Source organism: Oncorhynchus keta, chromosome 19, assembly GCF_023373465.1.
Source record: "Oncorhynchus keta strain PuntledgeMale-10-30-2019 chromosome 19, Oket_V2, whole genome shotgun sequence".
NCBI classification, from domain to species: Eukaryota; Metazoa; Chordata; class Actinopteri; order Salmoniformes; family Salmonidae; genus Oncorhynchus; species Oncorhynchus keta.
The window spans coordinates 72,838,395-72,866,188 of NC_068439.1; the positions used below are offsets into that span (position 1 = coordinate 72,838,395).

General features: G+C 41.9%; 2 protein-coding genes across 3 annotated transcripts in view; both read right to left on the bottom strand.

Moving 5' to 3' along the window:
* ppp2r5a (protein phosphatase 2, regulatory subunit B', alpha isoform) overlaps window positions 1-18,823 on the bottom strand; it is an 81,405-nt gene extending 62,582 nt beyond the window's left edge. The window contains exon 1 of the mRNA XM_035794556.2: window positions 17,673-18,823. Within this exon, the coding sequence (XP_035650449.1) occupies window positions 17,673-17,817 (145 nt within the window). The 5' untranslated portion in view covers window positions 17,818-18,823. The remainder of the gene's footprint in view (window positions 1-17,672) is intronic.
* Window positions 18,824-20,041: 1,218 nt separating this feature from the next.
* Window positions 20,042-27,304, bottom strand: dtl (denticleless E3 ubiquitin protein ligase homolog (Drosophila)). Of its 2 annotated transcripts, XM_035794555.2 has the most exons (15): window positions 27,018-27,304; window positions 26,479-26,583; window positions 26,265-26,357; window positions 25,935-25,996; window positions 25,706-25,826; window positions 25,306-25,371; window positions 24,779-24,894; window positions 24,602-24,675; window positions 24,263-24,366; window positions 23,883-23,987; window positions 22,069-22,181; window positions 21,838-21,927; window positions 21,361-21,499; window positions 20,494-21,087; window positions 20,042-20,208 (listed from the first exon to the last, which is right to left on the bottom strand). In XM_035794555.2, exons 1-15 carry the CDS (start codon window positions 27,067-27,069, stop codon window positions 20,162-20,164), a joined length of 1,881 nt encoding a protein of 626 aa, XP_035650448.1. In that variant the 5' UTR covers window positions 27,070-27,304; the 3' UTR covers window positions 20,042-20,161. The 2 variants fall into 2 exon arrangements, with proteins under 2 accessions (XP_035650448.1, XP_035650447.1); XM_035794554.2 differs by lacking the exon at window positions 20,042-20,208 and having other exon boundaries at window positions 20,217-21,087.
* Between the last annotated feature and the right edge of the window lie 490 nt (window positions 27,305-27,794).

Below are 27,794 nucleotides of genomic sequence, written 5' to 3' on the forward strand. Positions count from 1 at the left end.
TTACACCAGCTCTGTTAGGAGGGATGGGCCAAAATCACCCAACTTATTGTGGGAAGCTTGTGGAAGGCTACCCGAAACGTTTGACCCAAGTTAAACCATTTAAAGGCAATGCTACCAAATACAAAAATTGAGTGGAATGTGATGAAATATTTAAAAGCCAAAATAAATAATTCTCTATTATTCTGACATTTCACATTTTTAAAATAAAGTGGTGACCCTAACTGACCTACGATGGAATTTTTACTACGTCAGGAATTGTGAAAAACTGAGTTTAAATGTATTTATTTTTTATTTGAACTTTATTTAACCAGGTAGGCAAGTTGAGAACAAGTTCTCATTTACAATTGCGACCTGGCCAAGATAAAGTAAAGCAGTTCGACAGATACGACACAGAGTTACACATGGAGTAAAACAAACATACAGTCAATAATACAGTATAAACAAGTCTATATACAATGTGAGCAAATGAGGTGAGAAGGGAGGTAAAGGCAAAAAAAGGCCATGGTGGCAAAGTAAATACAATATAGCAAGTAAAACACTGGAATGGTAGTTTTGCAATGAAAGAATGTGCAAAGTAGAAATAAAAATAATGGGGTGCAAAGGAGCAAAATAAATAAATTAATTAAATACAGTTGGGAAAGAGGTAGTTGTTTGGGCTAAATTATAGGTGGGCTATGTACAGGTGCAGTAATCTGTGAGCTGCTCTGACAGTTGGTGCTTAAAGCTAGTGAGGGAGATAAGTGTTTCCAGTTTCAGAATTTTTTTTAGTTCGTTCCAGTCATTGGCAGCAGAGAACTGGAAGGAGAGGCGGCCAAAGAAAGAATTGGTTTTGGGGGTGACTAGAGAGATATACCTGCTGGAGCGTGTGCTACAGGTGAGAGATGCTATGGTGACCAGCGAGCTGAGATAAGGGGGGACTTTACCTAGCAGGGTCTTGTAGATGACATGGAGCCAGTGGGTTTGGCGACGAGTATGAAGCGAGGGCCAGCCAACGAGAGCGTACAGGTCGCAATGGTGGGTAGTATATGGGGCTTTGGTGACAAAACGGATTGCACGTACGTCCATGATAGGTTCACATTTGGTTCAGTCCAGTCCGTCTGTGGACGTTAACATCAAGGCCAGGGTGGACTGACCATATTTCAAAGTCGATGGACATGCAGTGTCCGTTGGTGCTCAGTGGGTGATTTCATGGTAGGTTTCAGTAAGAGCTGGAAGGTGACATCAGCTCTTGATAGTATTTTTTATATTTGGGGGTATTATTACCATAATCCTCTTTGATTTAGAAGATACTGTTAGGCCTACACCAGCACTGTTATCAGGCTGTATTAGCGAGCTACGTTTGCTAACTAGCATTAGCAGCTAACACAATATAGCTGAATTTCTATTAAAAAAAGACAAACTCAAACAGTGTAATTCTAGAACGCTTGTGGATTTATATTAAGATCAAAGTGGAAACATCGTTGTCATCAACATTTTTGCATGTGCTGCATTGACCAGGCAAACTGAATGCAAGTGTCTCGTGGTCAAGCAACAACAAAATGTGCTCCTTGAGCAACAGGGGGCGTGGCTAGGTCTGTGTGGAAAGCAGCATGGAGAGAGCGGTGAGGAATGACTCAAGTTGTGGTGTAAACTATAAAAATGGACATTATATATACACGGCATATTTTTTTTAAACTTGCAATCGGAGAAAAGTATGGGAGTTTTATCGGTCAAGACAAGAGCAAAGATATCTCATCTGAGTGAAGAAGTGAAACTGCAGCACAAAATGTCATTTACACTCATGATTTGGCTCGAACTGTGACCGATAACAGAAATGACAATAAGCATTTTTGATCTGCCTTTACAAAACACAGCAGCAAGATATCTTTTCTGCATTGTATCGTTCCTATTCTGTGTGGAAAACACAGAATCCTGCGTTATTGCAACCGCTGACGTGCACACGAGAAAACATGGGAACACTCAAGAGTAGAGGTCGATCGATTGTGATTTTAACGCCGATAACGATTCAAATCTAACATAAAAAAAGACATTTACAACAATACTAAATGAACACTTATTTTAACTTAATATAATACAAATAAAAATCAATTTAGTCTAAAATAAATATGAAACGTGTTCAATTTGGTTTAAATAATGCAAAAACAGTGTTGGAGAAGAAAGTGAAAGTGCAATGTGTGCCATGTAAAAAGGCTAACTTTTAAGTTCCTTGCTCAGAACATATGAAAGCTGGTGGTTCCTTTTAACACGAGTCTTCAATATTCCCAGGTAAGAAGTTTTAGGTTGTAGTTATTATAGGACTATTTCCCTCTATACCATTTGTATTTCATATACCTTTGAGTATTGGATGTTCTTATTAGGCACTATAGTACGGCCAGCCTAATCTCGGTAGTAGATAGGCTTGAAGTCATAAAATAGAGCTGTGAAGCAAGCATTGCAAAGAGCTGCTGGCAAACGCAGTAAAGTGCTGTTTGAATGAATGCTTAAAGGCCTGCTGCTGCCTAACACCTCTGTCAGACTGCTCTATCAAATCAGACTTAATTATAATAGACACAGAAAATAGGAGCCGTAGGTCATTAATATGGTCAAATCCGGAAATGATCATTTAGAAAACAAAATGTTTATTCTTTCAGTGAAATACGGAACCATTCTGTATTTTTTCGAACGGGTGGCATCCATAACTCTAAATATTGCTGTTACATTGCACAACCTTCAATGTTATGTCATAATTATGTACAATTCTGGCAAATGAATTACAGTCTTTGTTAGGAAGAAATGGTCTTCACAGTTTGCAACGAGCCAGGCGGCCCAAACTGCTGCATATACCCTGAGTCTTGCACAGAACGCAAGGTAAGTGACAATTTCCCAAGTTAATATTGCCTGCTAACATTAATTTCTTTTAGCTAAATATGCAGGTTTAAAAAAATATATACTTGTGTATTGATTTTAAGAAAGGCATTGATGTTTATGGTTAGGTACATTGGTGCAACGACAGTGTTTTTTCCACAAATGCGCTTGTAAAATCATCACCTGTTTGGCGAAGTAGGCTGTGAGTCGATGATATATTAACAGGCACCACATCGATTATATGCAACGGAGGACAAGCAAGATAAACTAGTAATATCATCAACCATGTGTAGTTAACTAGTGATTATGTTAAGATTAAACGTATCTTATAAAAAACAGTCAATGTTAGCTAGCAACTAATCTTGGCTCCTTGCTGCACTTGCATAATAGGTGGTCAGCCTGCCACACAGTCTCCTCGTGGAGTGCAATGTAATCGGACATAGTCGGCATCCAAAAATGCAGATTACCGATTGTTATGACTTGAAAATCGGCCCCAATTAAAAAAAATTGGTCGACCTCTACTCAAGAGTACAGAAATGAGAGCAGCTTGCCTTTTGCACTGTATCTACTGAACATCATTTGATAGCAGAACAGTTAAGAAACCAAATAACTAAACTACTAATATTGATATATGCTCGCAAAGTCTAGGGATCTTATGCTTAGCTAACTGGTCTGCAACACGTTTTAAGAAGTGCATCTGTGTAAGAAATCAGCGTATGAGGACCGTGTTGTGTGTACATGTACCCAGGAGACTGCAAACTCACAGAACCCAGGACCAGCTCCATCTTGACCTCTAGGTCAGCCGGTCCCGTCAGATTATTCATATGTTCAAGGCGACAAAATAAACAACTACAAAAGGCATGCCCAACTAAAGAGGTTAACTAACACAAAGAAACTTGGGCTGAGAGGAATCTGGCCTCCTCTCTCTCCAGGACTGATGATCATCCCAATTGTCCACACCTAAGTAATTAAGGCTTCCTGGCTGAGCATATTACCTAACCCGGTTGATGCTGCCCCCTGGGGATGGAGTGTGGACTTGGTAGTGTCTAATCACACTCCTAAGACCTTACCTATCTAACCTATTCCATAACATCCACCCAATTATGATTGTGATTATGCCAATGCTGTGACACAGTCCTATGATTATGATCAGACAGAGAGAGAAACAGTTATGAGACAAAAACACACATTGAGAGGCTGACGGTCATAGAATATAAATATGGCTATTATCATCATCATCATTATTGCATGACTTCAGGTCAAGTTGGAGACTACTCATCACATGAGATGCTATTCCAATCTTGTTGGTTGACAGGCAAAAACAACCAACAACAAAAAACACCTGCAGCCATGGGAGAAACCTGAATATCCTGTTATGGGTGAACCCAAGATTCAATTGAGACTGACAGCTAAGGTGTCAGGACAATTTCAGCAAGCACAACAAACGATCACATGACTTAGTTAAAAAAAAAAAAAAATTGGAACATGGAAAACAACCAGTGGCTGATGGATGTCTATGATGCGACAAGGCAAACTGGCTTGATGTGAAAATTGGAATTGAAAAAGAAGGCCTCGGGGGACAGTGTTATGACAAAGGTGCCAATGCAAGGGGATGTCTCTTGTAGTTTGCTTGAGCGAGACTTACATTTACATTACATTTAAGTCATTTAGCAGACGCTCTTATCCAGAGCGACTTACAAATTGGTGCATTCACCTTATGACATCCAGTGGAACAGCCACTTTACAATAGTGCATCTAAATCTTTTAGGGGGGTGAGAAGGATTACTTATCCTATCCTAGGTATTCCTTAAAGGGGTGGGGTTTCAGGTGTCTCCGGAAGGTGGTGATTGACTCCGCTGTCCTGGCGTCGTGAGGGAGTTTGTTCCACCATTGGGGGGCCAGAGCAACGAACAGTTTTGACTGGGCTGAGCGGGAACTGTACTTCCTCAGTGGTAGGGAGGCGAGCAGGCCAGAGGTGGATGAACGCAGTGCCCTTGTTTGGGTGTAGGGCCTGATCAGAGCCTGGAGGTACTGAGGTGCCGTTCCCCTCACAGCTCCGTAGGCAAGCACCATGGTCTTGTAGCGGATGCGAGCTTCAACTGGAAGCCAGTGGAGAGAGCGGAGGAGCGGGGTGACGTGAGAGAACTTGGGAAGGTTGAACACCAGACGGGCTGCGGCGTTGTGGATGAGTTGTAGGGGTTTAATGGCACAGGCAGGGAGCCCAGCCAACAGCGAGTTGCAGTAATCCAGACGGGAGATGACAAGTGCCTGGATTAGGACCTGCGCCGCTTCCTGTGTGAGGCAGGGTCAGGTAAATGAAAATGCCACGTTGCGAACCTAGCACTAAGGGGCAGTTTGCAGATATAAAAAATAAATTAAAAACAGACCTCGGTATCACACTTGAGCACACCATTTATTACCGTAGAAAAGGTCCCCCAAAAAAAGGGACTAATTTTCAGCAGCAACGGTTTCCACAGTTCAAGAAACTCCTTTTACATTTGGCCTAACTTTTAACAAAAACCCGAGACATCGGTGGTGTAAAGTACTTAAGTAAAAATACTAGATATTTTTTTGTTTATTGGCATCTGTACTTTCCTTTTAAAATTTTGCCAACTTTTACTTGACTAAATTCCCAAAGAAAAGAATGTACTTTTTACACCATATACAGTGGGGCAAAAAAGTATTTAGTCAGCCACCAATTGTGCAAGTTCTCCCACTTAAAAGATGAGGCCTGTAATTTTCATCATAGTTGAAGTGTACCTATGACAGACAAAATGAGAAAAAAAATCACATTGTAGGATTTTTAATTAATTTATTTGCAAATTATGGTGGAAAATAAGTATTTGGTCACCAACAAAACAAGCAAGATTTCTGGCTCTCACAGACCTGAAATTTCTTCTTTAAGCGGCTCCTCTGTCCTCAACTCATTACCTGTATTAATGGCACCGGTTTGAACTTGTTATCAGTATAAAAGACACCTGTCCACAACCTCAAACAGTTACACTCCAAACTCTACTATGGCCAAGACCAAAGAGCTGCCAAAGGACACCAGAAACAAAATTGTAGACCTCCACCAGGCTGGGAAGACTGAATCTGCAATAGGTAAGCAGCTTGGTTTGAAGAAATCAACTGTGGGAGCAATTATCAGGAAATGGAACACATACAAGACCACTGATAATCTCCCTCGATCTGGGGCTCCACGCAAGATCTCACCCCGTGGAGTCAAAATGATCACAAGAACGGTGAGCAAAAATCCCAGAAGCACACAGGGGGACCTAGTGAATGACCTGCAGAGAGCTGGGACCAAAGTAACAAAGCCTACCATCAGTAACACACTACACCGCCAGGGACTCAAATCCTGCAGTGCCAGACGTGTCCCCCTGCTTAAACCAGTACATGTCCAGGCCCATGTGAAGTTTGCTAGAGAGCATTTGGATGATCCAGAAGAAGATTGGGAGAATGTCATATGGTCAGATGAAACCAAAATATAACCTTTTGGTAAAAACTCAACTTGTCGTGTTTGGAGGACAAAGAATGCTGAGTTGCATCCAAAGAACACCATACCTACTGTGAAGCATGGGGGTGGAAACATCATGCTTTGGGGCTGTTTTTATGCAAAGGGACCAGGACGACTGATCCGTGTAAAGGAAAGAATGAATGGGTCCATGTATCGTGAGATTGAGTGAAAACCTCCTTCCATCAGCAAGGGCATTGAAGATGAAACGTGGCTGGGTCTTTCAGCATGACAATGATCCCAAACACACCGGCCGGGCAACGAAGGAGTGGCTTCGTAAGAAGCATTTCAAGGTCCTGGAGTGGCCTAGCCAGTCTCCAGATCTCAACCCCATAGAAAATCTTTGGAGGTAGTTGAAAGTCCGTGTTGCCCAGCAACAGCCCCAAAACATCACTGCTCTAGAGGAGATCTGCATGGAGGAATGGGCCAAAATACCAGCAACAGTGTGTGAAAACCTTGTGAAGACTTACAGAAAACGTTTGACCTCTGTCATTGCCAACAACGGGTATATAACAAAGTATTGAGATAAACTTTTGTTATTGACCAAATACTTATTTTCCACCATAATTTGCTAATAAATTCATTAAAAATCCTACAATGTGATTTTCTGGATTTTTTTTTCTTCTCATTTTGTCTGTCATAGTGGAAGTGTACCTATGATGAAAATTACAGGCCTCATCTTTTTAAGTGGGAGAACTTGCACAATTGGTGGCTGAATAAATACTTTTTTGCCCCACTGTATTTCCCCTGACACCCGAAAGTACTCGTTACATTGACAGGAAAATGGTCCAATTCACACACTTACCAAAGAACATTCTTGGTCATCTCTACTGTCTCTGATATCTGGCGGACTCACTAAACACAAATGTTTGTCAATTATGTTTGAATGTTGGAGTGTGCCCCGGCTAGCCGTAAAAAACAAACAAACATATATATATGCGCCGTCTGGCTTGCTTAATATAAGGAATTTGAAATGGTTTATACTTTTACATTTGATACTTAGGTATATTTAAAACCAAATACTTTTAGACTTTTACTCAAGTAGTATTTCACTGGGTGACTCACTTTTACTTGAGTCATTTTCTATTAAAAAGGTATCTTTACTTTTACTCAAGTATGACAATTGAGTACTTTCCCCACCGCTGGACACAAGACACTGCTTCACTAGCGCTGGCTCCTGATAAGGCTTGTGCTTTATGATCATATTCCCAATCACACAAGGAACACATTCTATATTACAGAATGTAGGTTACATTGCTACGCCACATCAATCTGAAAGAGACGCAAAAGAGAACAGGGTTTACACTTTAGGCCTGCTTGCAGACAATAGTGCAGCGACACTTGCCCTAACGATTTGCTCAGTCAACTGGCAGGTTATCAGAAACGTGTACTGTAAATTAAGCTATAAATTGTAGATTGGTGCCAACGGGACTTGTTGCCAGTTTCCATTCTAGATAGTCATGGTGCAGCTTTCACAGGACCTCGTTACTCCTCCCTATTAGCTTACATATTGATAGGTCAAGTCCTGAACTTTATTTAGTTATTCAGCCGATTCACTTTCACAGAATATTCCCACCCTCTCACACTGTAAAAATAGACAGCAACCTCTGAGTGGAGGGGTCAGACGACCTTATGCAATGGAGAATAAATTAAATATGGGTATGACAGCACAGGGGGATTAGATCAAAAGAAACAGACATGTGGTTCTCATGTCACTGTCAAGCTTTGAAAAAAAGTGGCCTAGAACTGACAGGCCCAGTACAAAATGGCAACGACGTAGGGGTCGATTGAAAACAGAAAGTGCATGAACATGTGAAGCGAGTCATAAAATGAGGGAGTGACAGACAGTCTACAGCCTACTGTAGCCTAGTCTGTGGGCATTAATGCATGTCGATTGATACCGCACAATCCACTGCAGTTGCTAAACCGGTTGGGGGAAGACTGGTCAGTCAGGTCTGCTTCTCACACCAGTTGCAAAGGCTTCTTTAGGGTTCACTCCGAATGATGCCGGCTGAGCATGTGACAAAAACAGAAAAGAGCAGTCAAAGAGACGATTAAAGAGTGTGTTGCAACAAAAACAGGAGGCCTAGTGGGCCTGATGCCGACTACTCTTTGACAATGAACACGTGTTAAACACAGCAAGAACAATTAGCAAAAAATCCCAAGGGATCGATAGGTTTATAACAAGGAAATAACACTATACTAGAATATTTGAATATGATTAAATGACAGTGTAGCTGATCACGTAATAGGCCTCATGAGACTGTGGGGTAAAAAAGGCTCAGCTGCAGGTGTGATGAGGTAATATTGTATCTACTCTGGAAATCTGTCTACGTTTTAATGAAGACTGCTCCCTTCAGACACTCAATGTAATTGCTAAGCATGACTTATTCTGCACTAGAATGCACTGGAGAGTGAGTCAGTGCACACAAAGTGTCCACATACAACCAATGCACTCTCGGCAAGTTCCCCACAGTCTGATTTCTTATAACAAACACTCAACACACCATAAATAAAAACCCTGGTGTCCATAAGGGCCCGGGCATTCAGCTAAGAGTAGACGTCGCCAACGCACAAAGCCCGGGCTTTTACACGGTCCTGTGAAGTTCAAAATAAGTTTATTTTTATTTTTTATATATAGAATATACATACATACATATATACACACACACACACACCTGGTAGGCATTGCAATCATGCTCATGAGGTTGTCGTCCAGGAATCCGCAGCGCAGGTGTGTGTCTATGCTGATATTTCTTACGCTTCGATCACACCGACAGCAACATTGCATTTTGATACACCATAATTATATTCATTTCCAATGAAACGCTGCGTTTGTCTTGCAGCATTGCGTTGCAAAGGCATTTGCAGTGCATTTGATGTGTTGCGTACATTGGATTTATCAAACATATGCATCAAACTATATGTGTAGATGGCTTGACAGAAATGGCAGCAGAAGGTACATGTTGAACTTGTTTTATACAAATCCAAATTATGCTGCATGCAATGACGCTGTCGGTGTGATCAATGCGTTACAAGGAGCATGTGCTCCTAAAATAAATTTAGGCACACAACGAAAGTATTTGAGTTAGTGTTTTCATGATAAGAAAACACAAAGTTCTTGAACATGAGAACAATGATCAGCTGCCCTTTTAAGGGGTGGGCCGTTACCGTGGTAACGAGGCACTCCTGTCTGTCAGATAAATTCGATTCTCCGATATTTCTTCCCTAGCAGTTGAGCAAGGTCAAACTAACATTGAAAAACAACCAAGATTGTGAACAAAACGACGTAAATGGCCAAGAAACAAGGAAAAAGTCACCCTTTAGTAGAGTATTGGGTAAATTCGACCAACATCTATGCTCAAAACATATCTTTCAGCACTTCACAGTGCGCTCAGCTCCGTTGCGGTGAGAGAAGGATACCACGCGCAACAGTGCCCGTGCTGAAAGATTCAATTTATTTTGAGTTCGTAGTTCTTTATGAGATTAGCTAACAGCTATGAGACAAAACGTCAGAAATACTTTGAAAATAGCTATGGCAGCATTTTCTTTGCTATAAATCAACTCGCACGTGCTCATACTTGACTTCTACAGATCGTCCACATCTATTTTTAGGCGCATATGCCAGTAAAATGGTCGCACTGTGGAGCTCTGTACTGGGTTTCGAGAAAGACGTCTGTCAGCCAGACTAACCGAGGGGGCTGTGCTTACATGTCTGACCTCATGAAGAGGTATAACACTACACATTTACATTACATTTAAGTCATTTAGCAGACGCTCTTATCCAGAGCGACTTACAAATTGGTACTAAATCTTGTCCCACACATCTAAATCACCTAAGAAAAAATAAAAGACATATGTTCCACATTGTTCAGTCTGGCCCATATGTTGTAATAACATCAGGTTACATTTAGTACTGCTTTCTATTTGTAATGCATAATATTTGTATTACATAATCATCAACCAGGGGATTTGATCTTGTAACCCTGTAGTTACACACTGTTGCAGCCAAGACCCAAGGTTGCTTTTTGCTTTCCCACCCATAATTTACACACAGAATTTCATGTTTTTATTTTACCTTTATTTTACTAGGCAAGTCAGTTATGAACAAATTCTTATTTTCAATGACGGCCTAGTGTAGATGGTGTCGTTCTGCCTGTTCAGGGGCAGAACGACAGAACGACCTTGTCAGCTCGGGGATTTGAACTTGCAACCTTTCGGTTACTAGTCCAACGCTCTAACCACTAGGCTACCCTGCCTCAGGCTGTGATGGGCTAACAATAGGCTAAACTTGATGTAAGTGATCTCCAAAGTGTCTGGTTGTGGTTGACAGGGAGCATGTCCTCTGCTCGTTTGTCTTCTTTTGAAAAACATGAACAAATGGCAAACAACTAGACTACACTCATATTTACCACTTGACAAGCATCCATTGCAAATGAGTCAGTTTGCATATGAATAAAAAGAGACCAACTAATCCATTGAGCCAAATCAAAACAGCACACCGAAACCTCTTGATATGTAAACAAAGTTTTGGTTTTTGCCCTAGCACTACACAGCTGATTCAAATAACCAACTCATCATCAAGCTTTCATTATCTGAATAAACTGTATAGTCCTAGGGGGGGGAAAAAAACATGCACACAGGAGAGGTCCCAGGACAGAGTTTGGGAAACCCTGTTTTAGCACACACAGTGGAAACAAGTGAGTCATATGACAAAGCCTATCAATCTATTAGTCAGGAGTTGTCAATGGCAACTTTGTGTATTTAACAAAGCAGGACACAGACTTAGCCATCGACCTAACTTAGTGTTTTAATTGCTCCAGAATGGCAAGGGTTTGATCAGAAACCAGCTTTAGAACACCGCTGAAGTCTGACTTTAAATGAATCTTCAAGAAAACCAAAAAAATAAAAAAATAAAATAAAAATTGGTCTAGCATGCTTTGAGAAATACATTGCAGGGCTTCTGGCTGCCATGGCAACAATGCAGGTCTCCCAGTGAGTCGTCAATTCAGTGTCTTATCACACAACATGGGGCTATAAACACTCCAGAATCTCTACTGCAGGATGAAAGATCAGAATATCTACAGCTGCAGTACTTCCCCAGCGTGCTATACTGTGATTCATGCATTATAGCTGGCCAAACATTGTGTAGTAAAGCCATTTAGCTTCTGTACAACAGGTTCCACAGCCCCTCTCATTCCTGCACACAGGTACTTACCCAAACTGACCAATTACTTTATATTGGGAAGGAGCACAAACATAGCATGAATCAAATAAAATGTTATATTAGTCACATGTCCCGAATACAGGTATTACAGTGAAATGCTTCTTACGAGCCCCTAACCGACAGTGAAGTTTAAGAAAAATACAGATAAGCAGCAGTAAAAAAAATGTTATATATGGTACAGAGTCAATGTGCAGGGGCACCGGTTGGTTGAGGGAGTATGTACATTTTGGTCAAGTTAATTAAAATGACTATGCATAGATGACAACAGTGTGGCAGTGGTGTGGAGAGGGGAAGGGCAATGCGAGTAGTCCGGGTAGTTATTTAACTAGATGTGGTATATGGTATAGAGGTCCTGTATGGCAGGAAGCTTGACCCCCAGTGATGTACTGGGCCGTTCGCACTACCCTCTGTAGTGCCTTGCGGTCGAAGGCCAAGCAGTTGCCATACCAAGCAGTGATGCAACCAGTCAGAATGCTCTTGATGGTGCAGCTGTAGAACCTTTTGAGGATCTGAGGACCCATGCAAAATATTTTCAGTCTCCTGAGGGGGAATAGGTTTTGTCGTGCCCGCTTCGCGACTGTCATGGTGTGCTTGGGCAATGTTAGTTTGTTGATGTGGATACCAAGGAACTTGAAGCTGAGAAAACTCACATTTAGGCTATTGTCATGATGCATAGATTGTGGGTTAAACTGTAATAATGCCATTAAGTTATGACGGGTAGCCTATTAGAATGCGTCAAGAAATTTGAGCAATGCCAAGCTGTTTATTTTTTGGGAAATATGCCCATGTTGTGTGGGCTTATTGAGGACTATACCAGAGGAAAACACTTTCACAACATTAATAAAATTGTTAATTATTTGTGTAAAATGACTTTTACACAAAGAGGTGATGTGAGGATGGAGGCATTAAATATGAAACCAAAGCTGTTGTTCCCCTATCAGTGTTGTGCAGACACAGCTAAGCCAATTATATCAAACCGGAGGTACTCAACCACATCGCTCCCTGTCAAGGATATGGATTTAACAGAAATCAAAACAGTTCAGGCCTTCACCTATCCATCTTAATACCCAGGGAACACTTAAACGTGAATGACATAGCAAATCGACCTGTAGCTGATTGGGAACAACAGGGGGAACCAGAGTGGGTCCTCTGGGGAGTAGGCAGGAAGCATTCCTGGGAACCACTGACGAAACCAGTCATGAATCAAATGAGCGAGGCGTAAACCTCTGTGTGGGGCCCACACCTGAGCAGAGTCAAACAACCACACAGTGTGCTAACCACAAATAAGTTGTCCCAAATTAATTTGCCATAACAATCAGCGCTCAAATCAACACATCAGAGCCTAGCCACACTACAGAAGAGGTGAGCAACTCGTCCACTGTGCAACCCATTTCACTCAAGACAACATTAAGCTACCTCTCCGATTACTCTCACTGGCATACAGATGGGGATCAGAAGAAAATACAGATTAGGTTAGCCAAAACAAGAGCGATGAGGTCTCTGCTCCAGAGAAATAGGGAAGGAGAGAGGGAGAGCAAGAGAGCTGGTGGGGTGAATCAGAATCCTGCCTGACGACACACGAGCATCCCTGTCATGGCGATCATAACCTCACCAAGAAGTCCAGTTAGCTCCTGTCATCACCCCCAACCATTGTGCCTAATTACTGTCACGTCACTCAAATAGACATGCATTCTTGCAGAGCTATTCATTCTGCAGGTCATTCTGTCAGAAATGCTGAAAACAAGTCACACATTTCTTTGTACTTGCACTTTGTCCTTATGCAACATGGTGCACATCTGATTATCTCCCACTCTGTTCTTCATGTACTCCCTCAGAGTTCATGTCGGGAGTTTTCTGAGTCTCAAAAGGTTCTCAATGCATACAAGCAGTAACACGTCACTGGCCTGGAATACTGCCCCCGACAAAACACTCCACCCACATACCAACCCCCTCCCCTACACAATCCTCCATTCAAGGGGTGCGAGTCACTCCAGCATATCGCCCAGAGCTGAACCAGTCGGCGACATCATTAATAAAATGCCACGCATTCAGACAAGAGTAGCCTAGGAGGTTATGGTCGACTACAACTATCTCGCAGAATCGAAAGGGCCATGAAACCACATACTAGCTAGTTAACCATGTTAGTACTAGCAACTAAACACTAATGAAATAGACTAATTGAGAACTTTACTGATCAGCTTTATTTCTATAAATCGGCATTAGTAGTCCATTTACATTCAAACAGAGGAGAAAGAATGTGCTCCATACCCACCCCCCTCCCTCTCTGAGTTTAAAGATCAGGAGAGGAAGCCTGCTGCTGCAGGTCATGGGGGGGGGGCGCAGGTGGGACACCATCCCACCGAGGGAAGCCCGAAGCCCCCTAAGCTCTCTCCCTCGGCACCAGTCCTTCTGGTGTGGGGCCGCTTGTGACACACGGGGCGGCAGGGTAGCCTAGTGGTTAGAGCATTGGACTAGTAACCGGAGGGTTGCAAGTTCAAACCCCCGAGCTGACAAGGTACATATGTCGTTCTGCCCCTGAACAGGCAGTTAACCCATTGTTCCTAGGCCGTCATTGAAAATAAGAATTTGTTCTTAAAACCACTTAAGCTTAGGGCTTACTTTTTCGAAAATTCTGTTAAAAATCGCGCAACATTTCAGCGTCCTGCTACTCATGCCAGGAATATAGTATATGCATATGATTAGTATGTGTGGATAGAAAACACTCTGACGTTTCTAAAACTGGTTAAATCACAGCTGTGACTATAACAGAACGTGCGTTTCGTCGAAAAGCCCAAGGAAAACTGATCACCAAAAGTGGAAAAAATATCAATGCGCCACTTGCATGTATTGTCTATGGCACAGCAAATTAGATGGGGCCGAGATTACAAGTCCTACAGCTTCCACACGATGTCGCCAGTCTTGGCAATTGCCTGGGAGTTGTTCCTTGGTCAAACGAGGAAGACAGACCCCATTCCTTCCGGTCTCCGACAGGATGTTTTGGAAGAGAGATTTCCGACCATGATTTGAAGATGTGGAGCTATTGAATACACATCGCCCCGTGATCAATTTGATAGATTAACGTTTACTAATACCTAAAGTTGGATTACAAAAGTATTTCGAAGTGTTTTGTGAAAGTTTATCGTCGACTTTTGTAATTTAAAAAAATGACGTTGCGTTTTAAAACTGTGTTTTTTTCTGGATCACACACTTTTCATAGATCGATATTTAGGGTATATATGGACCGATTTAATAAAAAAAAAAAGACCCAATAGTGATGTTTATGGGACATCTAGGAGTGCCAACAAAGAAGCTCGTCAAAGGTAATGAATGTTTTATATTTTATTTCTGCGTTTTGTGTAGCGCCGGCTATGCTAATTATTTTGTTTACGTCCCCTTCAGGTATTTCGGGGTGTTGCATGCTATCAGATAATAGCTTCTCATGCTTTCGCCGAAAAGCATTTTAAAAATCTGACTTGTTGGCTGGATTCACAACGAGTGTAGCTTTAATTCAGTACCCTGCATGTGTGTTTTAATGAACGTTTGAGTTTTAACGAGTGCTATTAGCATTTGGCGTGGCGCATTTGCATTTCCTGATGGCTAGATGGGACGCCTGCGTGTCAGGTGGGCTTAAGATTAAATGACTTGCCTAGTTAAATAAAAGGTAAAATAAAATAAGATCTGTAATATCCATCAATTACTTTATTCAGAGTAGTGTATAATGGCACATTAAGTTTCTAACCAAACAAAAGGTGAAAAGTCACAAATAAACAAGTCAAACATTCCCTCAATCCATAAGCAGCATTAGCCTAGTCAATGCCATGTAGGCCCAAGGTTCAGTGTCTGCACTTTTCCCCCTCGTCATTTCAACATGTTGGCAGGCTAACTTGTCTGAACTTGACTGCTGAAGTCAGTAAGAGGTTTTGCTTTAGCAAATTAAGTTTCAGCAGTCTTCCCTCATACCATGCAGTAGACGTGATGATATTGTGACTCTTGAGTTTCCAATATGGACTCTTAAGGTGAAAGGAGATACATTCTTTCATATTCCTGAATACATTGACATTTCTCTCCCAGAAAGGCTTCAGCGACACATAATTCTCTATTGGGGCTCAATAAATTACTCTGCATAAACATTAAAGATCAAATTGTCATTGTAACACAGATGCCTTGTAGCTGCATTTGGGGAACAACTTCCTTTAATGAACTGTACAAATGACCTGGTTTGGATTATCTAGTCAATTCTCCCGTCAGGAATAATTCATGATGGTTGAATGAACAATTACTACCCAGGCTGGATCCTGATACTAGGGTGGCAACCCTGCTTTTTAAAAACGCACACCACAATCACCTCATTTAGGCTACAGTGTGAGGCTTTCAGTCCCATCTTCACTGCCCCATCCAAGGCCCCAGATATAGCGGACTGTCTCGCACACACACACACACACACACACACACACACACTAGGAGTTCATCAGATAATAACCAAGCTCTTGATCGTGCAAAGTGTGGATTGACTAGGAGAAGTTCAACACTGGCGCTCAATTCACACATGTGATTGAGATACAGTATGTGTGGCCAGGAATGAATTTGGCATAATTGCTGAATGAAGAATAAAAAGGAGGTATGCACTTAAGTGCCAAGTGGTTTTGGATTCTGAACCGCTCTCTCAATCCCAATAATACTGCTGAGCATGAAGCAATGTAATCCCTATCTATAGGTTTCACTGTGTGACAACAGTTTGGATTGAGGAATTTGACCTTGGAAATGTTCATTTTGAGGCAACTGTTATAGTATCCATCTTGAAATGTCCTATAAAACAAAAATTGCAGGGCATATGGCAGGGCATAGCAACAGACTCAGATTTAACAGTAACAATGCACTGGCAGCATACAATTCCCATTCCCTCCAGTGAAACTACTTGCAATGTTGCACGATATGAGGTAAGGTGAACATTCTTCAATGTCACTGTTCTATGTCAAGACTCCATATTGAAGAACCTCTGAGTAAAACAAAGGCTACCTGTAATTTAGCAATCTGCCACTACATTCAGGGCCCAGGACAGAAGCTACACTGAACATAAATAAACACAACATATTTTTGTTCATATAAAGGAAATCAGTCAATTGAAATAAATTCATTTGGCCTTAATCTTGGATTTAACAGGACTGGGAATACAGATATGTATCTGTTGGTCAGACATCTTAAAAAAGCTAGGGGTGTGGATCAGAAAACCGGCCAGTATTGACAGCTCCTTCACAGAGTTGCCTGTGGAATGTTGTCTCAGTCCGCTTCAATAGCTGTGCGGACCAACACTTTACACGTTGGTTTTAGACGTTGCTTTTATATTTTTGTTCAGTATAGATCAGATAGGCTACATTACAGTTCTACTGGCTGCCAAGGTGTACAAAATATCACTCTCCAGCTAGGATGAAATTCTCAGAAAGCAACATTTAATTCATATGCAGGCTTCTCCTTACCAAAACAAACAATATAAAGTTAATGTAGTAGGCCGATGTTTAGAGGGCTCTGTAGTTTTCATGGATTCAAAATATAAATTAATGCATGTGTCTGGCCTTGGCCCATATGTCTTGTACAGGAAAATAACCAACAACTATCCAGATGCGTCGTGACTAGTAGGACTGTACAAAATATATAGCTGTCAAGAGCAATTACCATGCATAAATAACAAAGGTGCTATTTCTGAGTGGAGAAATTGACAGGCAGTGACGGAGATTTCACACCAGCTAAAACGTAGGCAGTGCACAATATACACAAAAGTATCAGCAATTAGATCAATCTCTCATTCTCTCGATGTAGCCTACTTTGCCAGGATTGCACTTCAGTCCTCCCTGTGAGCATACATCACAGCTGGGTGTCAAAGAACAGAGGCTGAAAATGCAACTGTCATTAGCTACCCAAAGCTTCCGCGTTTCATTGACCAACACATTTTATCTCTGTACAGCTTGGTAGAAAATAGTTAATGTCCAACTACGTCAGGTATTGATAACGTTTGCTAGAGTAAACGGGAAGTGTAAACACCGCCACCCTTTCACTTGAGACTATTTCAGGCAGCATTTTTTATTTTCTTACCTTTGAGCTGCGGCAAGGGTGAAAGCTCGGTAAAAGTTTGAGTTCGGAACTGGGACGACCCTTGAGATTTCTTCTGTTTCTGGGCCTTCCTCATTGATTTTCGCGTGAACCCGTCCACTTTCTCAGACGCAGAGATAGCCGACATTTTGAAGCATCAACTGTATCGTAAAATTATTTTTGGACATGTGCACCAACGATAGATTTAGGGTTTCCCACAAGTGGTCTATGTCTCCCAGTTCAGAAGCATCAAAATCTTCTGCAACTTGAAATGGCGTAGGCAGCAAACTTTGAAAAACACCTTCTGCTTGTTTGATCCACTGAAGCTTGCTAGTTAATCAGTTTCCATGTAAAGCCCGCATTTTCGTCCCGCTTGTTGAGTCCAGCGAGCTGTTTAGAAGACTAGCTAGCGTTAGCTAACGCTACGCGTATCAACAAGCCAGCCAACTCATGACAGATTTGAGAAAACGTATCTAGGTAAACGTTAGCTAATAGACTGACAGCAGAAACACTGCTTAACTAAATTGCTGTGTATATTTAAATTGTAATTTCTGCAATATAGCAACCTGTTGCTATAATTGTCATTTGTATCGCTAACCGGCTAACGTTAGCTACTTCAGAGAGAACACCTATGCTAACTAGCATAAGACTAGCTGTCAGTGCTAGCTTTTTAAATGACAAAAAATGCTAATGCTAGCCAGCTGGCTGCTTGGATAACGTTAGCTATCTGGCTAGCTGCTTCGTTAAAACGTACCGTTACCTAGATAATATGAACATTTACAATTTAAAGCGAACTGTCATGATGAAATTCATACTATTTTCCACAAGAAAAATAAATATTGTATTCCGTGTCTTCTAGCAGTAGTTGGCTTTGTCAAAATGAAAAACAGTCTGGACGAATGAAGTCTGGCAACCTCGAACTACTCAGCAACGTTCGTATATCGGAAGAACCACGGCGCCAATGGAGTCATGTTCAGTACTTTCCCGTGTCCATTTAGTCGGAAATATCGAGTTGCACTGAACACACCGATAATCACTTTTTACTTGTGCTCGGACGTCAATAATAACTTTTTCGATTTATTAGATTATACAATTCCATGTAAAAAGCTGCCACACTGCAAACTCAGTGCAAACATTAACAGCTTTATGAGTACATCGTTGTCGGGTTGCATTTGTGACAAAAGTTTACGTCTTTGACAGACAACTGCAGTGTCCAACCAAAATGTTGAAACAGGCATGCTCGTGTCTTTTTTTAAACCAATTGAAGACCGGGCTCTAAACCATGTGACAATATGCACAGAAAACAAATCATAGTAAATTGGCAACTGGAAAGGTTTATAAATAGGCAGGATACTGTGTCCATATAAACGAAAAATGTCAACATTGTCATTTCAGGCGAGTGCTTCTTTTGATATATTTATCCATCAGAGGATACATTAACATCCAATTAATGTCTCCTATATTTGCAGCAGAGATCCAACAGTGTGGTGGGTGTGAGGTTAAAAAGATTGTTTGACCCCACAATCATGTGATCCTCTGAATGTAAGCCCCCAGCACTAGTAGCATGCTAACCTTTGCACATGTGATCACATGCAGAGAGCAGAAGAAAATGTTCTCATGATGGAGGCACTAGCTCAGACACCAGACATCCATGTTTCAGACAGACACAAAAGAATGTTGCAGGTTGACAGGACTACAAACTATCATGCATTCTTAGTCTCATTTCAGTAAAAATGTGTCTATGTGAAGACAGGATTAACACAGTGCAAACACATTACAACAACAGAAGTGGAAAGTATACTGGAAAAACAGGTTGGAGACCAGTGTCAGAAACCTTTGAACAGCATTGCATGGGCTGTGAACTGTTATAATGTAGTACTAACAACACTACTAACTCACCCAAAGTTTGGTTTTAATCTACTTTTATAAGTATTGTCATGTCTAGGGACTTGCTTGCTGCATTATCATCTAAATATTTTGTAGGGAAATCTGACAGACTTTACTAATGGTAATTTTAGTCTCGTGGCCTTTGAATACTCATGACTTATAGTGTGATATGGTAGTGACACAGCTAATTATTCAGAATGGGGAACCAAGACTGGAATTCAAACTTAGGGTGAAGTTGCCCCTAGACACATTTAATGGTTAAGATTGGTGGAGGGGAAGCGGATCATTGTATACAAAAGGTAATGTACAAAATAAAAACGTGAGAACAGGAATCTCTTGTAAGTTTGTCTTCTATGTTGAGTGGAAAACTCATTGTAAGGATTCTCAAATGGGTGCAATATTGGGTATATTAAGGTTAAGAATCAACCCTCATATCTTTAAAAAGATTTCTCTATGTTGAACAGTGATCCAAATTAAAATACAAATATAGGAAATATATATTTTATTACAAATATAAATATTGTCTCTGAATCAGCACGGAGAAAACCATTTTATTCCAAGCTGATCACTCCCAAGTCCTTCGCTGGAACTCGGAAGATATTTTCTTAATGGATTTCAGTGAGCGCATTGCCCAGGAGGGAGAGGACATTGCCTGGGAGAAGGAGGGAACAGCAGAAAGGTAAATGATAACAGGTTCCTGGTTATGCAGTAAGAGACATCAATGTTTTTTCTACATTTTGAACACCATGTGTTATCACATTATGAAAAACACGTCCAAGAGATGGCGCAAATCCTGTTAAGAACATCAATAGACTTCATACATTTCTGGTCAACTTGTAATTTTAGGATCTTGTGTATACTGGTGAGGTCGGTATCCTGCCATCTTGCCTCTTGGGGGCACTGGTGCTTCTGGGAGTGCTGCTGGGTTTTACCACACCTTTCCTCAGCTTCTGGCTCATTGCTGACAACCAGTCTGCCCCTTTTGGAGAGCTCTTCTCCTTGTCAGCCTGTGTGTCTGGGACAGGCCTCTGGTCTTCTACTTGGAGGTCTGCTTTTCCCCAGGCCTCGCTCCTCTCTGTGGCCGCATGAGGTGGCTCCTGGCTAGGGCAGCACACTCCTGCTAGTCCTCGGCTCCTCTTGGCTGCGGGGTAGAGCCCTGTGATGCAGTCACACTCCCCTGAACCTTCACAGCCCCCTGCCGCCCCACTGTCAACATTCTCCAGCCGGCGCTTGGCCGTCCTCTCCGAGGAAAGGGTAGGGATGGGACAGGGGCTAAGCACCTTGCGGAGAGGAGGGGTGATCTGTTCCCCGGGAGTCCGGGCAAACCAGTTGCTGATGGAGGGCGTTTTCTGACGCATGAGGGTGGCCCTGGAGCCCTGGGCCCGAAGGGGGGAGGCGGCGGTGGTGCATGAGGCGAGAGGCAGGTCTGCTCCTCTGGGGGCACAGGCAGCAGGCTGGGGGGAGGCCAGGGCCCCCAGATGCCTTGGCCAGGGACTCTTGGCTGGGGTGCACTCCGCCTGGTTCAAAGGCACTGAGAGAGAAACAGAGTTTTAGTTTCAATCAAGAGTTCAGCTTGTTCAAGAATCATTGGAGATAGTCATATTTGTTATGCTTGGAAATATACAGGCTATACAGACCAGTAAAAGCATTTGAGGATGTAACCACAGCAATGGATATGGAATTTTAGATACTGCCATTTTAGTAATGATGAACCATGTACTATCCAATTCTTTAATTGACTGGAATGTATAACATTTAATGGACCCCCTCTCTACTGATAGATAGCAGCAGTAGTGGTACTCACTTGGACTGGGCATGGTGGTGGCAGGTTTAGGACATGCCCAGCCCACCAGATTGGCCTCTCCGACAGAAGACTTTGCTCCATCTGTACCCCGGTCCAGACGCCAGATCCGTATGGTGTTGTCATCAGAGCAGGAAGCAATCTGCCAAGACAGAACATGAGATTACACAGGGCCCCAACCTGCACTTCTCCTAGCCTGGTTAAACCAGACTGAATGCTGCACTCATCATTGTTTCAATGGTGAACACAGCTTTTAGTCTGGTCTACCCAGGTTACCAACCTGCACCTGCACCTCCACCTCCAGACCACAATTCTGTTTTATGGCAAAATAATAATATTTAGAATGAGCAGATCAAACAAAACATTTTCTCCAGGGACACAGAACGGATATAAAGGCAGCTTAAAGGGTATCTTTCCTGGCTGCTGTAGGATGAGTGTTCTCAAACTAATCTGAAAAATTGACCAAATCTTGGATCTCACCTTTGTGAAATCTGTGGGGCACCATGCTATGGAGGTTACTTGCTGGCTGTGGCCCTGAAGCATCATGGGAGGGTGTTTTGGGTCGGAGATCTGAAATCGAAATATAAGTTGGTAAGACACTAATAAATGCATGGATAGAATAGTCAAAGCATGTTGATTTGTCAGCCATCGTCTATCAGTCTGCCTTTCAAAGGTTTTCACTGGATTGGTCAAATCAAAATGGCAGCTCACCTTCCAGATGTACGCATGATGGTCACTTGAGCCACTAGCCAGGAACTGGTTGTCGGGGCTAACAGTGGACTTCACGTAAAACGAGGAGTTGAGGTGACCACCGAAGACTGCCACTGCAATAGAAAGACATGAACATCAGGAATAACCTGCACAGAACTAGACATTGAAACCACCAGAACAACATTTCAGTTGTTCAGAGTACACAGTGCGAATACACAAAGTGGTCAACAAATAGGATCCTGAAGAGGCTCTCCATATATTACTTCTTGATTGGTCAAGAGACTGGTCACATGGTAGGTCAAAGCCCCCTGGGCCACATTCTTGGCTAATTCCTAAGGAATAGTGGTTGCAAACAATACCAGGGCCGTATTTGGTATTTATTAGGATTACTTATTAGCTGTTGCAAAAGCAGCAGCTGGGGTCCGCACAAAACATGAAATAATACAGAACATTAATAGACAAGAACATCAAGGACAGAATTAAATATCAATACATTCACACAAACGATCAGTTCATTAAGCACCAAAGGGGAATTGAGTAAAACAGGGAGGGACTACCTGGACTTGTCCAATAAGAACAGCTAATTTTCTCTTTCCATTGCAACCTGAATTGTTTTCTGTTGCATGTCCCAATGAACACAACCCAGACTTTGATGACTCATTAACAACACAGAGTTATTTCTCATCTTTCAGTCAGACAGTCTCTTGTACACGGAGGTACCCACTCAGCCATTCAACAACCTCTGGGCTATTGTAAAGACAATTTATTATGATACGTGTCAGGCACATGAATGACACTAGCCAAATTCATTATGTGGCTGTACAACAGGGGTCATGCTGTACAACAGGGGTCATGCTGTACAACAGGGGTCATGCTGTACAACAGGGGTCATGCTGTACAACAGGGGTCATGCTGTACAACAGGGGTCATGCTGTACAACAGGGGTCATGCTGTACAACAGGGGTCATGCTGTACAACAGGGGTCTCCAACAGGTCGATGGTCAGCAAACAATTCTGAAAGTACATGCAATTTTCAGGTGTTCCATCACAAACTGTCATAAATAAATCTCACAAATATCAGACACCATTAGCTCCCAGCTAATATCTAATCAACGCAACATTGACATTATCCCACACTTACTTTGTCAATATTGGTTTAAAAAGCCAAACACAATCATTAATTTCCAGTAGTATTGTCCCTGTCTGTCTATGTGGTGCGCTCGTTTGTCTTGCACTCCATGCGTAGCCAGCCAGTGGATGTGACAACCATCTTGTGGGTTGACAGAAATACTATCCCCAAAATCTTCTCAATTAAAATGTTAACTGAAAAATAGGCTTACCTGGCAGAGGTATATCATTATCTATTATTTTCTAACTTTGCCATGAAATGAGCAGTACAGAACCATCGCTAGACCAGCACATTCCTCACTTGCTAAATGTGCAATTAAAACAGCCACATCCAGAATAAAAGGGGAATTACACACAACATTTTGAAAAGGTTGGCAACCCCATGCTGTACAACTAGCTATTTAAGAAAATTAATCTTCCCAAAGTATTGCCTTTTTGCCAAACTGACAGACAGCTTCCCATACATCAAATAGCCTCAACTGAACAGAAGTAGTGTGCAGCCCCATCTGGTGGTAAAAAGTGGTACTGGCAGATTGAAACAATGGCGTGCTGGAGCTGAATGTGAATGGGTGGTAACTAACTTGCTATAAAACAAAGTCATGGGCTGAATGCAGACATGCTTCTGATGGATGTAGCCATAGAAACATAATAACATAGAATTAGCTTTTTATGGAGCATTTGTTTACCTGGAGTGGTTTTCAGCCCGCTGACATTGAACATGTAGATGTTGTTGTCAGTGCAGTTGGAGAACAGGTTGGAGCCAGTGGAGTCCAACACCAGCCCTGAGTAACCTGTCACAGAAACAACATAGGCTAGGTTCTACACTGGGAAACCCCAAAAATTGTCTCAACCTAGGCCCTATTTGAATACTTGTCAAATGTTTCCTTCATTCCTTGAAGTAATCACTGATCTGATACTGTTGGCGAGGTGAAAGTAGGAGTTCCAGACACCAAAGAACTTTTACCAATCCAGTGAGATCTGACAAATTATTAGCCTAATTCAACATAGGGAAGATGCAATTTTGAAGATTTCAAATTAGGCCATAGCCATGTTTGAGAAAACCCACCTAGCTTCCGTGTGCTAGTCCCTGGGTACGGGTACACCTGGAGTGAGATGGGGTCATGGTGGTACGCTGTGTAGTTTTTCCGGAGGTCCCACATCTTGATTATCCTGTTTAGGAGGATAAATACGTCACAATTAATGTCAGGATCATTCTGCGTGATGCAGGCTTCACATACATCCTTACGACATCTGGTCATGTTCAGTTTGCAAAAAAAGCAAGGAAACAGGGTGGTACCATCTGAATTTGTCTAATACGAAATGCTTGCTTTAGTTTCCCGTTGTAAAACATTATGTTACGGTGTGTCTCAATGAATATGGTCCTGTGTTATTAGATTATTCTTACCCATCAACAGCACCTGAGGAGATTAGTGTGTGTTCATCCTGGAACAGAACCACCGTGACACTTTGCTGGGAGTCCTACAAGAGAGATGGAGACAATCAGTTATCCCAGTCCACTATTCAACATTAAAAACAAAGCTGACACCGAGTCAGTTAAGGGTATTAGGGTATTACCACTCACCACAAAGGGGTCCATGCCGCGTGTGCCGGGGCGTTTCTTCTTTGTCTTAGAGAGTGTGTTTCTGTCCATCTTATTGTGAGCTCCACTGATCTGCTTTACCTGCCTGTAGAAGCCATCTGAGGGAAAAACAAACTCCATTACTCACCGAATAATCTCTTTTGGACAGACTACATAACATAACTGGTATAGTAGCGTCTGCCAACAAACTGTAGGAAGCGATGACTAACAAGGTACTTTGATTTTTTCATTATTTTATTTGTAACTGATCATTTGGACAGGTGTACGCCTCTTTTCGAATTTCGGAAAGGGGAAATTTGGCCAACTTGCAGAGAGAGGGGAGTGGAGCTACCGGCCTGCTATCGCTCCACGTTATAGTATATTTTCTAACACGTGTCCCAGCGGAACTTAATCAAGCATCTGATGCAATAACCCAAGATTTTAGTTCCGGGTTTCAAGATTACTCACTGAAAAACTCAAACATTGTTTACACTAAAGAATATCCGAATCACTTTTATATCTGGCCTTACCTTTTTTGCTGCACCTTGTGTCCCAGACCATAATATTCCCATCTCGGCCCCCAGTACAGAACACAGCTGTGTGAGAAGAGAGAAGCCAGAGTGGACGGTTACCATGGTTACTCATGAAGAAGTGTCCGGACACAAAAAACTAAGTGTGTATTTGGCCTAAAAAGCACGGGGTCTCCTGGGGTAAAACAGAAACTCTGCAGCAGTCGTTTAAGAAGAGCTTTGTTTTCAGTAGCTGAGCTGTGAAGCTGGTCAGTGATGATGCCTACGACTAATCAAATATTTGTGGCATGGCTGGAGCATGGAGCAAGCAGTGTCTCTGCATTCAGGAAGAATGTCTACAACGTATCATGCGCTGCCACTCTGGGGCAATAAAGTTATATAGAATTGATTAGAAATGTACCTTTCTCCTGCTGTGTGAATGCAACAGACTTGAGGCTGCACTGGTGCCCCTTGAAGCTACCAAGGAGCTCCCCTGCTGTCACATCCCACAGCTTGGCCATCTGATCACCTGACGCAGTCACCTGATGGTGAAAATACAAACATTATTTTATCACGTGTCCTACAAAATGTCTATAAAAAAATACTAGTCTGATCATTGTGTGAAACAACCAGGAAAAACTTCTACTCACCAAGCTAGCCTCCCCTGGCACCCAAGCAAGGTCACAGATAGCATTATCATGTGCCAACCATTCTGTGGAATAGAATACATTAAGTTTGTACCTCAATTGGCCTCTGATGATATTTCATGGTCCATCAACAAAACAAGCCAGACTGGTGATTCAGACAGCTGCGACAACTATTGGCTAGTCACACAACTAGTGGTGTGCCTCACAACCTTCCTAGGAGGTCTGCATCATAAGGGAGCATCATGATCATACAATCTGTTGTCTGAGCCGAATAAACAAGGTACTAGAGTTACTCTGTTGGTGGTGTGATTCTGTCACTCAGGCATAACATACCTTTCAGCAGTGGACTCTGTCGGTTCTCTGTGTTGTACAGCCTCAGGACTCCCTCCTCACTGGCCACTGCAAGGACGCCCTGCAGCCCCGGGGCTGAAATCGCCAGGAAAATAAGCAGTACAAATAAATAAATAAATCAAATAAATAACGAAATCAGGACAGTGATTTATAGTTGTCGCCCCTCAAAGACTGAGTACAATATTTATTATATTACCTGTAGCGAAGGCGACCCCCAGATTCCCGTATGTGATGTGTTCATCATGACGGGTACACTGGTAGCAGTCCAGCAGAGAGGACAAATTGTATTTTGGGTTGAGGTCTGTTGGGAATTAAACAAATAGCCACTCAGGAACATGCAGTGTAATACTGTATGGAGAGCCACCCTAAACCCCGTCCGGCCTGAGTAGGTCCTTCCTTGGCTTACACGTTAGTCATTAGGTAGAGCTAGCTACCAGTACTTCCCACAACAACAATTAACAAGACACATATATTCAATTAAAATATGGCATCGAGTATAAATAAGATAGTAACATGATCAGGATAATATTGTTTTTTTTTTTAAATGAACGAGTCATCAATCGACTGAGTAGATTGAACTAGCTATAGTCGACACACAATGGCCAGCCTAGTAGCCAACAACGCTGAAGTAGACGGCTAGCTTACTTAGGTTAACTAAAGTTATAGCTAGTTAACGTTAATAAGAGTCAAACCAGACGGAATACTGTCTGGATCACTATAAGTTGACATTGTTACCATTGCACCTCCGTCTACGGACTCCTCTGTCGACAATGGAGCGAAAAAGCATTTCTGAAGCGAGACGATTTTTCTAATATTTCGATTTTTTTTAATGGATTTCTGTGCGGTGGTCATCAGTTCGTGGCTCCCCATTCGCGCGTACTGAAGTAACATACACATATATATATATATATATTTTGTTGTTGTTAAGTAACATAAATATAACACAAATCCCCCGCGAAACCTACATCACACTCGCTGATTGGTTGGAAAGCTGACACTTCCTGTATCACGTCACTTTCTACCTTTGTGCGGAATGAAACATGCTAAATTGATCAGCAGGATGTTATACCTTATGTCATGCCTTATTGGAATGGATTTATTGATAATATCTGTTGGGAAAAAGTTTGGATGTTGCCACATACATGCCTACTTGTTAACAAAATTAAGGAAGTTTCCTTTAAAATTATTCATAAATATTATCCTGCCAACCACTATATGAAGACGTTTAAGGAAAACATCAACTCAAATTGCTCCTTTTGTAATGACCACCCAGAAACAGTTGTGCATATTTTTTGGCATTGTATGCATGTAAGAAAACTGTGGCAAGACATCAGTAGGTTTATAATTGAACACATTTATGAAGATTTTACACTATTGTGGAGAGATGTACTGTTTGGATTCTTTACATACAATAGAAATAAGCGGAATAATTTTTATGTAATTAATTTCATTATTCTTTTGGCCAAATTTCATATACACAAATGTAAATTTACAAACAGAAAACCACATTTT